Genomic DNA, 17257 nt, shown 5'->3' on the forward strand with positions numbered 1-17257 from the left:
TCTGTGTAGACATTAATGTCACCTAGGAAGCTCAACAACAGCAACAACAAATGCACAGGACCCTACCTCAAAACAATTAAATCAGAATTGCTAGGAGGCCTGGACATCAGTATTTTTTAAATACTTCAAGAGAAGTTTTAAAAAGGAAGAAAAAGAAAAAACTGCAACTCTCAAGGGCTAAGGTTTTAAGGAGAAAATTTCCTCGGCTTTTTCCTAAATATATAGAGAAGTTAAGATGATGATACAATAATCTCTTCATTTTTGACACTAAATACCTAAGATGGGCGTTGAGGTTCATATCCAGTCTCTCCAGTTTACTAACTGTAAAGTCTAAGATAAATTACTTATTCTTTTTCAGTTTCTTATCAATAAAATAAGAGCAATAACAGTATCTCCCTCATATTGTAAGGATCAAACTAAATAGTGGAAGTAAATTACTAAGTGCAATGCCTCGAATATAGTAAGCTCTCAAAAATAGTTATTACACAAACTTTCCATATACATTTTTAAAAAATGCTTTCTTGAAAAAAATTAGACAATATCCAAATGCCAGTAAAATTACATAATCAGTAGATTTGCTTAAAATACAATACCTGCATTCTTGGAACCCTAATACAACATTTTAAATAAAAGCAAATCAACAGGTTTATGTTTTTCAGATAAGTTAAAACAAAGTTTTCACTAGTCTCCAAAATTATGTCTCCACTGTATAAGTGTGAAGTTCTTTCTGTCATATTCAATTTCTATAGTCACTATTTATGTTACAAAAATAACAAAACATAAGTATCTGATTTTTGTGAAATTATAATTGTACTTTTCTCTCCCATAAATATCAACAAAAGAAATAACAATAACTTTTCTGTATTCTTAAATTCACTTTTCAACTCATTGTTTAATCATGTCCTTTAAAATTAAGGTACATGATAATCAGTAATGTCAGAATAAAAAACATAAACCTTTTTGTGCCACTAACTATACTTTATATACACAATACCGGTGCTCCAAACAGTTATAATTATATCAAAGATAATTATTTAAAGAAAACCTGTGGGCAATTATTTTGTAAAGAGAACAACTCCCATAATCCAGTTGTTACAAAGCTAAGAATTATATCAAACATCCCTGAGTTAAGCAAATTCATCACCAATATTTACTCATATAGTAACTTTTTAACATAGAACAGATTAACTGACTGTGTGCACATGTGTATGTAAGTTTGGCTAAATCCCAGTAACACTATTAATTTTGTCCCTTACATGTAGATAAGCTCCTTGAGCAAGGTCCATATTGTATTTAATTTGACATCAACACTCATGTTATAATACAAAGATATGGCTTTATAGTCACAAGACCTCAGCACAGTGCCTAGCACATAGTAGCTCTCAGTGTCTGAGAAATACATAAAAAAAATAGGAGATGATATGTTGGAAAGCAACCACAAATTCTCATTTTGTGATGGCTTCCTCAGAAACTAATTTATATTTATATTATATATATAAAAACTATGTCCCATGTGATAAACTTCTTGAAAAAAGGCAAAAAAAATTCATATACATACATAAACCTTTTGTTCTAAATCTTGAGGTTATAATCTATCAAATATATCATGTAAAGGATTAGTTTAGAATTATCCCAAATGAGAAATAATACAAATCTTACATAAATTAAGAGATATTTAAAAAGTAGAATTTTAAGGAAAATGCTGCCTATAGCTCTTTGATAAGAAAATTTCTTATGATTCATTCTACTGAATCAGATTCATTCTATGAAGAATTACACTTATTAGTATATAAATAATGTTAAGTATTGCGTTCATTACAATGACATATGATAAAGAATGAAAACAAGAATTAAAAATCTGAGTTCTTTCCTAAACGTGTATTATTTGTTGGGGAGGAGGAGCATTCTCTTTTGCAACTGCCATATTACTAAAGTTAATCTGGAATATCCTGTATAAATACACCTGCACATCATTCTCTCTAGGAGTTCAAAAAAAACTGAAAGTTGTTTAATAAGAGAAGCAGTTATATGGATCTTTAAGTTATTAAAATCCATGTTTTAATTTGTTATTTAAATCATAAGGCTGAACGCTGGCTGGTTAGCTCAGTTAGTGCATGGTGCTGATAACACCAAGGTCCAGAATTCAATCCCTGTATCAGCCAACCAAAAAGAAACCAAAAAAATTATGTTACTTAAAATAAGCAATATTTAATATGAATGCTTAATATGAAAGTGTTAACATTCATTAATGTAAATTAATCAGAAGCTTCTGAATATAAAACTTTTATAACTATATAAAGTGTATATAATTTTGTAACTGTATGAACTACAAGAGAAGTTCTGACGTTTTTGATCAATGTTCAGGTATCTTACCTAACAAATAAACCAACCCCCTGATCTTTAAAAGTTCTGGCTAAGAGTTAAACATAGACCCTAGAACATGCTTATTAATTCTTCCTCAAATCCTGGTTAACATACTAAAATGTCAAAGAAAAGTTGTCTATGATGCTATAAAAATGGCATCTCCCTCTTTTCCAATAGCAAAAAAATAAGTTCGAAATAGTTTGGCCAAAACTCACCATGATGTGATTTCTTGGCCTCAGTCTTATTGTACTTTTGTCTAGCTGGCTGAACGCTGAGATACTTTTGTACTTTACATATGGAAAGGCAATAACTATTTGTTCCTTAAGTATATTTTTTTAGGTTATAAAGATGAATGCTTTGAATTAAATATAGCTAGATTTTATACTAGCTGGCCTCTTTCTTTTTGTCTGGGATAATCACTAACCATCATTAATTGAATTGTACTTTTCTAATCCTGGTAGACCTTACATAGAGTTCCATATAAAATGTAACTCTATTACCAATCAAGGCTAATCACTGTTCTTGATATTTTTTATAGAAGGGGGGCTCATACTTTAAATCAATGATGACATGTCTTTTTTTTTTAGACAGTAGTCACATAAACCTCTTTTAATTCTATACAGTAATCTAGCCATTCTTCACATGATGGAGTATCAGACAGACAATAGTAATATGTGACTAGTTATCCCAAACAAATTTTAGAATTCAGTGGATTATTTTTTAGCAGAGTACACAAACCAGTTTGTAATAGCAAGCATTATTTAATAGAAACATGAAACACTCAGTGTTTACTGTTAGAATAGAAATGTACAATATCTTTCTTATTCCTAACTAAAATTCATTACAAAATTAAGAGTAAATTAAAACAACTGGACATTTTCCATCTGTTCATAAACTGAAAACCAGATTTACAGTCGCATGCCTTCAGTTTACCTTACTGCCAATGATTGACCGGACTTCATCATCTGGTGACGTGGGAGTCCCAGATATATCTGGATTACTATTACTAAGGCTCCGAGAACGATTTAAATTAAGGCTTGCAGGTCTCACAGCAGATCTAGCCATTGTGGCATAATGCACTGATCCTCCCAAACCCCCAGGACCTAGAGTTGCATATAAAAGAGTACACAGTTAAACAAAGAAAATTAGTCAAGAAAGGACCTGAAAAAAATCTCTTCCATTTTACAAAATTCCACAAAGATTATGAACTGCTTTTGTTTCTAAATGAAAAATACTATAAATTAAAAAAAAAAAAAAAAAAAAACCACACGTAAGAAATAAACACACTCAAGAACTAATGGCAGCTACACAAAATATTCTATTTTATAGCAGCTGACAAAACCATGTGAATTATAAATAAAATCACTATCTCTTCAATGTCTCTATGATTATATATTACAAGTACATGTACAATAAAAAAAATTAGTAGGAAACACAAGCACTTCCTTCACTTAGATACAGTTGTATCTAGGACCTAAAATGCTCCAGCTGAAATCTCTTCCTTTTTTCCCCACCCCTCCTACTCCGCCCCTTGATACACAGTCACTAGGGGGAGAGCTAATTTATTGCCAACATCTCTTAAATGAGACTATGCTTTATTTTTCTATCATCATTGGTTGACAATGTGAACAATAACAAAAATGGCATCTTTATGATATACATACAAAAAACTAAAGATAATTCTAACAGCTCAGGTTATGTAAAAAAGCAAAGAATACCTTTTGGTCTGACTAAAATTAAGCCTGACATCATCTTTCAACAATGTTCTATGAACATAAAAAAATCTAGCAATTAGGGCCGGCCCGGTGGTGCACTGCTACAGTGCGCCGCTTGGGAAGCGCGGCGGCGCTCCCGCCGAGGGTTCGGATCCCACGTGCACGTGCAGACCGGCGGCTCACTGGCTGAGCGAGGAGCGGGGGCAACACCGAGGGTTGCGATCCCGTTGCCGGTCCGGTACGGGCGCGACACTGAGGGTTGCGATCCGTTGCCGGTCATGAAAAAAGACAAAAAAAAAAAAAAATCTAGCAATTATATCCATAATCTACCTCCATTATTTTTATTTATAGAAATCTTTCTAAATGTTATATTTGCAAATGATACATACCTGTCAACTAATTAAAAATTTATACAATCTTTCAGGTCAGCATGTAAAAAACACATTTTGCAAAATCTGTGGAATTCTAATAGCTTACTGAATCGAAGGGTAAATGGAGGAGTATTATACTCTACAATCACTCACACACTCAGATCCTCAAGTAGTATAATTTTGAAAATCAAGATAGGAAATTATGAACCAGAATACAAGATTATATATTTTTGCAATCAAGTAAAGAAATAAAGTGGGCTAAAACCTAGAGTCGGATTACTATCATATCTAGTTTTCATAAGGAATGTCATAATCATTTATCACGATTATCAGTGTTAACATTATCAATAGCTGGAAAAGTGTACTTACCATTATCACTAGTGAAGAATGATGACTCATACAAATATGTGAATAGGTTGAAACTATGCACAACATAATCATTAGCTAACTAACTGAACAAGTAAAGGGTTATTCAAACTAAGATACACCAGTACCACCAATGACATGCAAAAGACATTTAACTACTTGTGGACCCAATACTCAAAATGGCTATACTATCTTATTGACCATGAGGAGGTTAGAACTTTCCAGAGAAAATCTTTTATATTATTGTAGTTCTCACAGGGTTATCAGGGAACTACTGAGTCACCTTATTTCTTCTTTAATGCCTATCAGCAATCTGAATGACAAGTATAAAATTCTATTCAACTTATCTTAACAAGGAATGATAAGATGCTTCCAGAGACATAAGAAGTTATCTTCAAGGTCCATTTCCAAGAATTAATTCAACCAAGATCTCTAATCCAAATTAAAGGAAGTTATATAAATAATGATGGTTAAAAATGTAACTTATTTGTCCCTTTAACTCCAATACCTGGCATAGTGAAATATACTTAGCAGGTATTCAATAACTGTTTGCTATTGAATGAATGCATCAAACTATGGACTTTAAGATTATCTCAATCCTGCCATGAACACATAATTCATGAAAGACAGTTTCATGGTAAAAAAATAAAATAAAATACCTGGCGATGGTGAATTAGGATATGTATTTGGTAAGCGAAAAACATAATAGATATATGATGCAAGAAGGCTGTTTCTGCCATGCTGGTCATGATTTCCTTCCAAATTTTTATGAAGTCGATTTATAATTGATGCCATGGCTTCAAAAGATGCTTGACCTAGATTAACTTTTAAGAAGGAGAAAAATACTTTTGCTGTAGCTTTTTTAGATATGTTCCATAAAGATCAAGGTTTTGTCATCTCTATATGCTTTAAGTACAGTGATTATACACAGTAAGTGTATAAAGATATTTGATATTGATTTTAATAACATCTGGTATTAGCTGAACCAACAATACTTTTCTAAACAAAATGAGAAAAAACTCATTTTACTATTTTAACATGAAAATTATATGGATTTGATTAGTCAAAAAACAAAATATTGGGGCCGGCCCGGTGGCGCACTGCGCTAGTGCGCCGCTTGGGAAGCGCGGCGGCGCTCCCGCCGAGGGTTCGGATCCCACATACAGACCGGTTCCCGCTCACTGGTAGCAAGTGTGTACCCTGCGGATGTCATTCTGTACTTATTCAGAAAATATTTACAAAGCACCTACTATATGTCTGGCACTCTTCTAAGTGATAGATTATATTTCCTCCTCATATTTCTAAGAACTTTACAACCACTCTCTTAAATATTACTTTTTAAGACAAACTGTACTCAATAATAAAACTAGATAATCAGCACAGACTCAGCATCATACACATTTCATTTGTTGCATTTATCACTACTGCAATTCAATAACTATTTGTTTAATGTTCATTTTCCTAGTGTATTTTTCCTCTCTGTATCCCCAGACACTAATATCATTACTTGGAGAGAGTAAGGTCTCAAAAATATTTGCTGAATAAAGTAATGATGTCATTTATATTCTTCAACAGCTCTGAAAAAAAAAAAAAAAAAATATTGCCCAACAGATATTCATTATTTTGTAAAACAATACATAATAAGAAAAAAAAATCTATCTTGTATATCACCTGGAGAAGCAACTTCTTGTTTTAAAGATGATTCTGAAAATCTAAATAGCACACAATGAGAACGTTTCATCTGTTTAAAAATAATTAAAAATATAAACAATAGAAAAATTATTAAAAATACTAAATATAAGAAAAGGGAATAGTGAACAAGCAACTTGACTGATAAGAGTGAATTTTAAAAAGGGGTAAATGGAAAAAGGACTAGAAAAACAGGTTGAGTTAAGACTGTATAGCTTTTTTTTGGCAGCTGGGCTGTATAGGGATCTGAACCCTTGACCTTGGTGTTATCAGCACCATGCTCTCCCAAGTGAGCTAACGAGCCAGCCCTGTATATCATTTTAAATTCAGTCTTTCAAGTCAGTATATAATAAGAATTTTGCAAGAATCAGGGAATTCTGATAGTGCACTGAATAAACTGAGCAGCCATTTTGAGCAATAGAGCCTCAGATTCTATGATTTATTTAATCAAGACAGGAAATTATGAACAGATAATGAGGCCAATTAAGTTTTCTTAAAAGTGTAATAATCAGATAAAATGGTCATTTAGGAAGATTAATCCATAAATATTGAACTAGAAGGGAAAGAGACTAAAGACAGAAACCTGAGTGGGGTTTAGCAATCCTACTGGTGTTCCTGGTTAATCCCTTTTTCTTTTTTTCATTGTAACTATTCCAAATCATCAGAATCCTTCTCAAAACTCAGGTCAACCTTATTCCCTTCTTAGCAAACCTTGCTTCTCTCTCACCAGAGAAATGTATAAGGCTCATGAAAGTCCTCCAGGTTTTCCAGAATTTATCAGAATCTGAAACTACTTTTATCTCCTTTCCAAAGAAAGCAGTGCCCCCTTTTACCTTCTTTCCAAAGAAAGCATTGCCCCTCTCCTATGAGAGTGATCTACCCACTTCCCTCTTGTCTCACAGACTTGATTCATTAATTAAACCGTTCCTAATTCTGTATCTTGTATTTTTCTCCCTTCTCCCAACAGGATTCTCTCTGCATGTAAACTTTTATCTCCTTTCCAAAGAAAGCAGTGCCCCTCTCCTATGAGAGTGATCTACCCACTTCCCTCTTGTCTCACAGACTTGATCCATTAATTAAACTGTTCCTAATTCTGTATCTTGTATTTTTCTCCCTTCTCCCAACAGGATTCTCTCTGCATGTAAACATGGTCAAATCTCTCCACTCTTATGTCCTACTCAATCCTGCTTTATCTTCTAACTAAATTTCTCAAAAGAGCAGTATATGCTTCTTTTATTCCCTTCCTCATCTACTGTTTACTCCTTAATTTCCTGTAATCTGGTTTCTACCTTCATTTAGGTTAAAACTTTTCTTGTTAATTTCATCAGTGGGCACTTCAAGTATAGTAGGTAAGAGAGGAACTATGGAGACAGTTGTTTTGGTTTGAATCTTGACTCTGCTGTACTAGCTAAGTAACCTTAGACAAAATTTTTAAGCATTATGTTCATCACTTTACTCATTCAGGAAATAGTAGTAATAATACATACTACATAGGGTTCTTGTGAGAATTTCATATATTAATATAAATAAACCACATAGCACTATTCCTGGTACATAGTAAGTACTATGTAAGTGCTTGCTATTCTTGTTATTACTATTATTTTACTCATACAATCTACAACAAAGAACGATGCTAACCTTTTTTTCTTAAAACCTTCTCCTGTGACTTCTGAAACAGTACTCTATCTCTTAATCTACCCTCTCTTCTCCATCCCATTGCCTTTTATCAGGATATCATCTTTTTTTGCATGAAATTTTTCAAGATGCATAATTTGTCTCCCTGCCTCCAGATTTTCCTACTTTCAACCCATTTCCATGTATTATAGCCATCTTTTTAAAGGCAAACCTGGTCATGTTACTTCTGGAATTAAGAGCAGACCCTTCAAAGGCTATTGATTCCGTACAGAAAAACAGTCCCAGTTCCCTAGAGTATAATGAAAGACCCTACCTCATCTCTCACCTCTCCATATCACCTCTAATCATCAATCCTCCAATTTATAACTAATTACTTATATTTCTTGCCCCAAATTTCCAACTTAATTTATTTGTCTATGTACTATGCACATGCTGTTTCATCTCCCTGGAATAATATTTACCTTTCAGACTCCTATTCATCTTTAAATGCTAAACCCAAGAACTACCTCTACTTATACTTCTCCCCTAAAAAAATCTCAAGGAGTTGAATATTCCTTTCTCTTATGCCACCGCTCAATGCAAAACTTCTGTAACAAGTTAGCTGAAATTTCTTTCAAGCTCAACTTCTTTTCAGGATTTGGGTAGGAACTGCTGGCAAAAGTAGAGGATGAACCCTTGGGAAAGGATGGGAATAAGGAACATCTCACCTTCCAGAACAACAGAGAAGAAAAAGAGAATACATGATTTTGATCAAATGAAGGAAAAAATAGCTATATTAAATGGAGGATAGCAGATGAATGAAAATATAGACTAGGTAGATTATATGTCCTATAAAATATAACATGATTTATCTGTTTGCCTGTTTTCTTTACTAGTCTGTGAGATCACAAAGTCAAAAACCATGCCATGGACAATGTCTATCACAGAGTAAGTGCTTAATAAATATTTGGTAAATGGATATATTATTTTGCTTCCATAATTTGAGTAGAAGTCTATATGGCACACTTTATAAAAAAAACAAAAGAAAGTTATCATTTTCTAGCATTAGAAACAAGTAAAAAACAACCCCCCCCCACCATCAAACGTAGTCCTTATAGATAGCAAATAGAAATCATGGTTCTTTCTTTTACAAAAGTTAGAAATGCCAAATTATAAATTTCATCATTCACCCCCAAACAAAAGTAAATTACCTATTTGGCCAGCAATGACAGGAGGTCTAACAACTAAAAGTATCAGCTTATCAAGCAGAAGATGAAGAAATCGGACCACTGGTTCCAACTGAGATGAATTCAATGCTGAAATACTACTTTTCAATTCATTTTCTAAGTTATTTTCCATTATTCGCATGTCCCCAATTCGGACTGGGAACATGTGTTCATCCAGAGCATTGACCAGAGCAAAAAACTTGTCAAGATAGGGATCCTAAAACAAAGAATAAACAAACTCACTAAACAATTATACTAAATTTCCCAATTCTAAAGGACTAATATCTCATATTAATGGATAATACAAAAAAGTCCATATAGGTATATACAAACATTATTTCAAATTAAACACATCTATTCTCATCTGTTATTGTAAAATAGCCACTTAAAATACTATTGGCTACTCAAGAAATCTATTAATAGTAATTAAGGATTTTTTTTCTAGTTTGAGTTTGTCTTACTAGTTTGGAGCTCAATTATTGTGGCAGGTATATTAGTAACCTACCTGTGCCCACTATGAGTATTAATTTATTGCCTCTTAGCCCCAAACCGACTGTCTGCCATATTTTGTAATACTGGTGCTAGACTCTTCAAACTATATTTCTCCCTTGTCTGCTGGCTTGTGGTTAGGCTCAGACCATAAAGGGTGCAGGACGCAGTCTGCCAGGCTTGAGGAGTTAAAAGAGACTGTTCTTCTTTGTTTTCCTAATGGTGGGTAGCAGATATGAATGCTGTGACTCAGAGGTAAGGGTCAAGGGTCATAGGCAGCAGGGTTCACCAGAGCAGTGGTGGCTCTCATACGTCCACAGCAGGTGTCCTCCACCAAGTTTCTTCAACAGTACCACATGGTAGGCAATGTGTCCTTATAGCAGCGGCATCCTCTCCTCAGAGGTCTGTTAGCCTTCAGGATCTTCCACTAGGTTTCTAAGTTCTTTTGCTGACACTTTCTGTAATTGTTATCTTTGTTATAAACTGTGCAGAATTCTTTTACTCCCATTTAGTAGTGATTCACCTCTAACCCAGTTAACAATTCTTTATATTAAATTTTCTCCATTCAAATTACTGGTTGTTTTTGTCTTCTCACTAATCCCAACTGCTACTGTTTAGCCTGCTACACTGCTAACAGAACCAGTCTTATTTAAAGAAGCAATGTGCCAGGTTCCAGGATAGATGCTTTCTCTCCTGGCCTCATATACTGAGAGATGGTCATGTGCTATAGTTCTGACCAATGAGAGGTGAGCAAAAGTCTATTGGAACTCTAGAAAGACTTTTACTTACTTAACAATCAAAATAAACTTTAAGAAAATGTACCAATGCTGTACAGCTTCACATTTATAATTCTAATGTTCTAATTTGATACGTATTTAAATATACTTTTGAGCTCTAACTATATGTCTAATATATTTCAAGGAGTTACAAGAAAGTATAAAACATCATAAAAAAATGTTTGTCTTCAATTGATCCTTTTAAAAAGGTTATAATACACAATCAATTTGTTTTATATAGTTGCAAAATTTATAAACTTTGGAGTACTGTTGTCCCCTGGTATCTGCAGGGAATAGGTGCCAGGATCTCCCAAAAATCCACAGATGCTCAATCCCCTGATATAAAATGGTGTAGGTATTTGCATATAACCTACACACATCCTCCCACATACTTAAAATCATCTCTAGTTTACTTATAATACCTAATAACTGTAAACGCTACGTAATTAGTTGTTATACTGTGTTTTCTTGTTTGTATTATTTTTTACTGCTGTATTGCTATTTTTTATTGTTTTTTCCCCTGAATATTTTCGATCCTTGGTTGGTTGAATCCAAGGATGTGGAACCTCTGGACGCTACGTAATTAGTTGTTATACTGTGTTTTCTTGTTTGTATTATTTTTTACTGCTGTATTGCTATTTTTTATTGTTTTTTTTCCCCTGAATATTTTCGATCCTTGGTTGGTTGAATCCAAGGATGTGGAACCTCTGGATACAGAGGGCTGACAATATTAGTCATCAGGGCTATGAATGCCAGGATGCTACACAGTAGACACTTGCACTTTATTCTTCCTCTACATTGTATAAATTGTGAATCACATGTATAACATATTTTGCCCAAAATAAGTCTTTGACACATAAAGACAACACATATATCTGCTTCCATAAAACCAAAGTTAGGAGTAAAAGATAAATGTACTGACAAATCTAAAAAGAAAAAACTAACAATGATTATAGGAAAAGGAAGAAAACAGGCATGAAAAATAATGTATTTGTATATTTAAGAAGATACAATGTGAATCTAAGAATTCTTCTATTAAGGGAAAGAAAATGTTCCAATAGTATACTATAATATCAATCTTTCCATGAACAGAAAAATAAAGAATATAGGAAGCACAGGACACACACAGTAACTTCAGAAAAGGAGTAAGTCCACTGGAATCATTCTTTTACTGGGGTCTTTCTGTGTACTGCTAAATAAAACCAATATACTACCAAAACTTTGTCCTAAACATAGTATAGAGGTGCTGTGTCTTATTTTCCCATAGCTCACTGTGCAGAAAACAGTTAACATTGTAGCCTTAAGACTACTATCCTCTGAAAGTCCTGCTTACCAGGTTGGCCTTCAACTGATGTCTGGGAACCTGGATTACTAGATGGTTCCCAGTGATAGGAGATGGCTCACTGTGCCTACACTGTTTATACAAACAATATGGTTTATGCTGAACCCCTGCTTTCTTTCCTTCTGGGAGTCTGGAATTCTGGTTCGTGTTGGGCACAGGGTGCCTTTGTGACAAGCCCCTAGTAAATATCCTGGGAATTGAGTCCCGACTGAGCTTCCCTGGCAGACAATCCTTCACTGTGTGATTCTACTGGAAGAGGACTCTTGGAAGCCTGTGGCTTGTTTCCTCTGGACTTTGCCCAGTGCACTTTCTCCCTTTGCTCATTCCGCTTTCCATCCTCTCACTAAAATAAAGCATAGCTGTATGACTATATGCTGGGTCCTGTTAAGTCCTCCTAGCAAATCACTGAACCTGAGGTGGCTTTTGGAAGCCCTCCATACCACCCACTTCCCTTTACAGGTTGGTAAACACCTGAATTCCATTTTAAACATTTGCCTCTTCTCACTCTACATTTCCTCCCCTGGAAAAATCACATTTATCAATATAGTTCGTTACCACATTTACTGTTACCTCCAACCCCAACCCCCAAATTAATTGTAACTGCCTATATAACATCTCCATCTGAAGTGCATAGGCACGTCAAACTCAACAGCTGCAAAAGTAATATAGCTCCATAATTGCTCTCCCTTAGCCTACCCCCAAATTTACTTCTCTCATGTTCTCTATTTACATTAGAAATTAAACTGTATGGCATTCAGGGTCCTTCATAAACTGTAACTAGTCTGGTCTTCTGTCTTTATCTATCACAATTTCCTATGCACTTTAAGTTGCATTCACACCAGATTACTTGCCAGTCTTTAAACACAGACTACTGTCACTTTGCACTTGCTATCTGATCATCTGAGTTGTCCTCCCTCCCCTTCTCTGTATGATAAATGCCTAATTATCAATATAACAGCTCAGTCCCCAGCAGAAAAGACAACTCTCTCCTCTGTACTTGAAAGGATTTAGTTGATATATCTAACATAGCACTCATTTTATTAAATTATAATTATTTTTACATTTTCCCCTATTATCCCCTATTACACTGTAAGGTCCTTGAAGGAAAGGCTCTTTCCTTGACAGGTAACATCTCTGACCTCATGGAGCTTACAGCCTAATGGGGGAAGGAAACAATAATAAATGTGTATGTTCATATATAAATACATAGAAAGAGAGTGAAAGTACACCAGAAGGAGAAAAAGAGAGAGAGGCAGTAATAAGTGCAGGGTAAGACAGCACAGAGTAATGGCGCTGCTATATTTAAAATAGTCACCAAACAAGGCCTCTCTGAGGTGAAGAGAAACCCTAATGAAGAGAAGTCAAATGACTATCAGGAGGAAAAGCATTCCAGCCACAGAAAAAGTAAGTATAAAAGCTTTGAAGAGAACTTGGCAAGTTCCAGAAATAAAGTGAAGAGGTTAGAGCAAATGATCCCTAAAAACTCTTTCCATTTGAAATATCTGGGTCTATGAGAAATGAAATGAGTTGAATGATAGTTTTTCAACTCTGATTATTCTGCCATGTATCAGAAACTTAGATAAAAGCAAGTCACTTAATTGTTCAAAGTGAAGTCGAAGACATTTTGAAAAGCAAAATGTTTGCTTTTATTGACATTCAATGGCATTTTGTTGATTCCTTAAAAAGAAATGTCTAAATCTGTTTCTAACTGACATATATTTTTATAAGTCTGACAGCAGATGACACCACTGACATAAGTACTAGATAATATATTCAATTCATTTAAGTGAAATTTGATCATAAGAGTTATTGAGATTCACTTACTTGTGTATGAATAGATGAAACAGCAACAACTTCAACATTAAAAACACCTTTGTGATTATCTACCCATTTCATGCCAGGTAGAGGAACCTGCAAGATATTGAATATAATGATCACAGATTCTTAAATAGGTGTATGAGTCCTGAAAACACAAAAAAATTTATAATATCTCAATGAGCAAAATATTGCAAAAATATGTTTATTCACTGTAAATAAAATGAAACATATTTTTATTTATATTTTATTATGAAGTCGAAAATATTTTCTATAAGAGAATTAAAAGGTGCAAGGAGCAAAAAGCAGAAAACAATATCCAAAATTTCCATCTTTCCAGAGATATATCCTCTTACAGCATTTCAGATCTTCCTCTATGCACATATATTTTTATAAATACCCTTACATAGTTAATACCAATCATTACTTGGAAACCTGTTTTTCACATATTACACTGTGAATCTCTTTATCTCTTTTCGTGTCAATAAATTCACATGTACGATGTCACTTTAAGAGTTTATAATATTCCACTTTATTTTAAACATTCCTATTATGTTTTAACTGGGCCTTAAAATACTCACAAGCAAAAGAAGGCTGTTACTTCAAGGAGTAGAAAACTTTTCTGATGTAAATTGCTAGGAATGTTGATTAAAATTATTTCACAAAAAATTTTTTTAAAAGCTAGTACATAAATTCTCTATTTCCCCTGCTTAGTATAGCTAAAACCCTGAAACATGATACATAAAATGAACATAAAGACTGAAAGGTAGAGAGAAGAATGAAAATGGACTAGAAACCTCAGGATGCAACTACAAGGCAGTATATCGTAGGTGTTATTTTTGCCTCATATATCCTGGACTGGGAGCTAGAGAGGCTGGCAACCCAGAAATGCCAAAAGAAGCAGACAAACACAACCCCAAGAAAAGCCTGCTCTCTTTAGCCAAAGATAATAATACTCCAGCCAATTACAAGGGAACAAATCTTGGTTCCACTCCCACCTTCACTGGCTGATTTAGAAGTCTAGGCTGCCACCCTCAGCTGGCTGTAATAAGGTGCCCCTTTCCCCAACCTACGCCCCCCACACTGGCGGGTAGGTTGGGGGTGTAAGGGAAGACAGAGTTGGAAACCTGTCCCCGCCTCATGATAACAAGTCCCTACCCAACTGTGGTGTCAGTGGAGGCCAAGCAGGGAGCAGTAACAAGGTGCCCCCTCTGCCTCACAACCAGAGAGGTGTAAGCAGAGGACTACTGGGGAGCCTGAAATCCTACTCTCACGCAAAAATGAGCCACCCCTACCTAAACCATCCCAGGGAGTAAAAGGAGGCAGAGTAGAGAATGTGGACCTTCACCTGGCAGTAGTGCCTCCCTCCTGCACTGCTAAAGCAGAGTATTTCAAAAAGACCTAGAGACTCATAATTTAATATACAAAATGTCCAGGATGTAATCAGAAATGAAGCATCATACCAAAACCAGAAAAATCTCAACTTAAATGAGAAAAGACAATCATTAGTCACCAATATTAGGATGACACAGATGTTAGATAGATCTGACAAAGATTTTAAAGCAGGCATAGTAAAAAATGAGGCTGGGTAGTCAGAGCACAACCTTATAAAACCAAGGTCACAGGTTCAGATCCCCATATAGGCCAGCCGCCCCCCCGCCAAAAAAAAAAAAAAAAGCTTCAACAAGGAATTAAAAAAACCCTTAAAAAAAAAGGGAAAAAAAAAAAAAAAAAGCTTCAACAAGGAATTAAAAAAACCCTTAAAAAAAAAGGGAAAAAAAAAAAAAAAAAGCTTCAACAAGGAATTACAAATACCCTTGAAACAAATGGGAAAAAAAAATCAGACTCAGCAAAACAAAAGAAGTATAGAAAACACGAGGTATTTCTTTCCCATGATTTTATCTTTTTAGCATGTCTAGAAAAGAAAATCAAATAAAGTCAGTTTCCTATTACAAATCTCAAAACTAAGTAGGTAAGAAACTCAATACCTCTACTTAGGCAAATAATAAAGCTTTTAAAATATTTTTGGATAAACAGCTGGTGGAGTAAATTGAAACTTATCAAAGCAAGAAATAGGATTAGCACTTTCAACCCAAAACATTTGTTTTCAGCTTTTGAAAAATAAGATACACAAGTAATAAGTGCATATGTACCACTTTTAAAACAGCAGTTCTTAAAGTTTGGTCAGAGTAGGCAGCATAAACATCATATGGGCACTGTTAGAAATGCAAATACTCAAGCCCCAACCCAGACCTACTGCATCAGAAACTCTAGGGATAAGCTTCAACAACTGGTATCACAACAAATTCTCCAGGTAATTTTGACGCACACTAAAGTAAGAACTGCTGTCTTAAAATATACTCTAATAAGCAGTGGCAATGGCAGCAGCATAATAATACAAACACTTCTGTGCACATTTCATGCGCCTGGCACCATTCTCAGTGCTCTCCATATTATTGTATCATTCAATCATCAATATAATCCATTATTGTAGGTATTAACTATTCTCATTTTACAGATGAGAAAACTGAGGCACAAAGAATGTCTTAGTTCTGGCTACAATAACAAAATACCATAGACTGGTTGGCTTAAGCAACAGAAATTTATTTTCTCACTGTTCTGGAGACTGGAAGTTCAAGATCAAGATGCCACCATGGTCAGTTTCTGGTGAGGGATGTCTGCTTGGATTGCAGATGACCTCCTCACTGTGTCTTCACATGATGAAGAGAGAGAGAGAGCAAGCTCTCTGGTGTCTCCTCTTACAAGGGCACTAATCCCATGAAGGCCTCACCCTTATAACCTGAACAAAACCTAATTGCCTTCTAAAGGCCCCATATCCATTGAGGGTTAGGGCTTCAACACATCAAGTTTGGGGGACACAATTCAGTCTGTAGCACAGAGATTAGGAAACTTGCCCAAGACACACAATTGTTAAGTATTGGAGCCAAGATCAAAACCTAAAAAGTTGTATATTGCCTTTCAAAAGCATATAAATTTAAAACAACAACAACAACAACTTTCACAATCCCACACCCCTTCTGAGAACTAACTTTTCTAAATTTAGTGTATACTCTCCAAACCATTCCCACACAAGTACCTACATGCAGAGTTTGGTTGTTGCTATATTATTTGTTTGTATGTTTTTATTGTAAATGTCCTATTGTGATTTTAAATCTGTATCACTTCTCTTAATTACTGCACTATTGTACTGAAGTACCAAAATTTAATTAAACGTTCTCCTATTGGTCGATATCCAGGTAATTTCCACTTTTTAATTTTTTGCTAATACCAATAATACTGTAATTTTTTATATTTAATTCATATAACAAATATTTGTCAAAGTCTCTACATAGTTTTCTAGGTACTAGGGTTACATGATAAACAATAAATATAAGCTATGCTCTCAGGAAGTTTACTAATCGGGGAGAGAAAAAAGTAAATAAGATAATTTCAGATAATGATAAGTATTAAGTAAATAAAATAGAATTAA

The 17257-nt window shown here is 34.5% G+C and overlaps 1 protein-coding gene across 1 annotated transcript in view; it reads right to left on the reverse strand.

Annotated features, from left to right (window-relative positions):
* Positions 1-17257, reverse strand: part of DOCK7 (dedicator of cytokinesis 7) — a gene marked incomplete at its 3' end in the record, with an annotated part of 112841 nt that overhangs the window by 15627 nt on the left and 79957 nt on the right. Inside the window, exons 18-21 of the mRNA XM_008577674.1 lie at positions 13777-13863; positions 9331-9562; positions 5476-5640; positions 3298-3467 (exon numbers count right to left, since the gene is read on the reverse strand). Coding sequence (XP_008575896.1) covers positions 3298-3467; positions 5476-5640; positions 9331-9562; positions 13777-13863 — 654 coding nt within the window. The remainder of the gene's footprint in view (positions 1-3297; positions 3468-5475; positions 5641-9330; positions 9563-13776; positions 13864-17257) is intronic.

This window comes from Galeopterus variegatus, unplaced genomic scaffold (genome assembly GCF_000696425.1).
Source record: "Galeopterus variegatus unplaced genomic scaffold, G_variegatus-3.0.2 Scaffold1560, whole genome shotgun sequence".
Taxonomy (NCBI): Eukaryota; Metazoa; Chordata; class Mammalia; order Dermoptera; family Cynocephalidae; genus Galeopterus; species Galeopterus variegatus.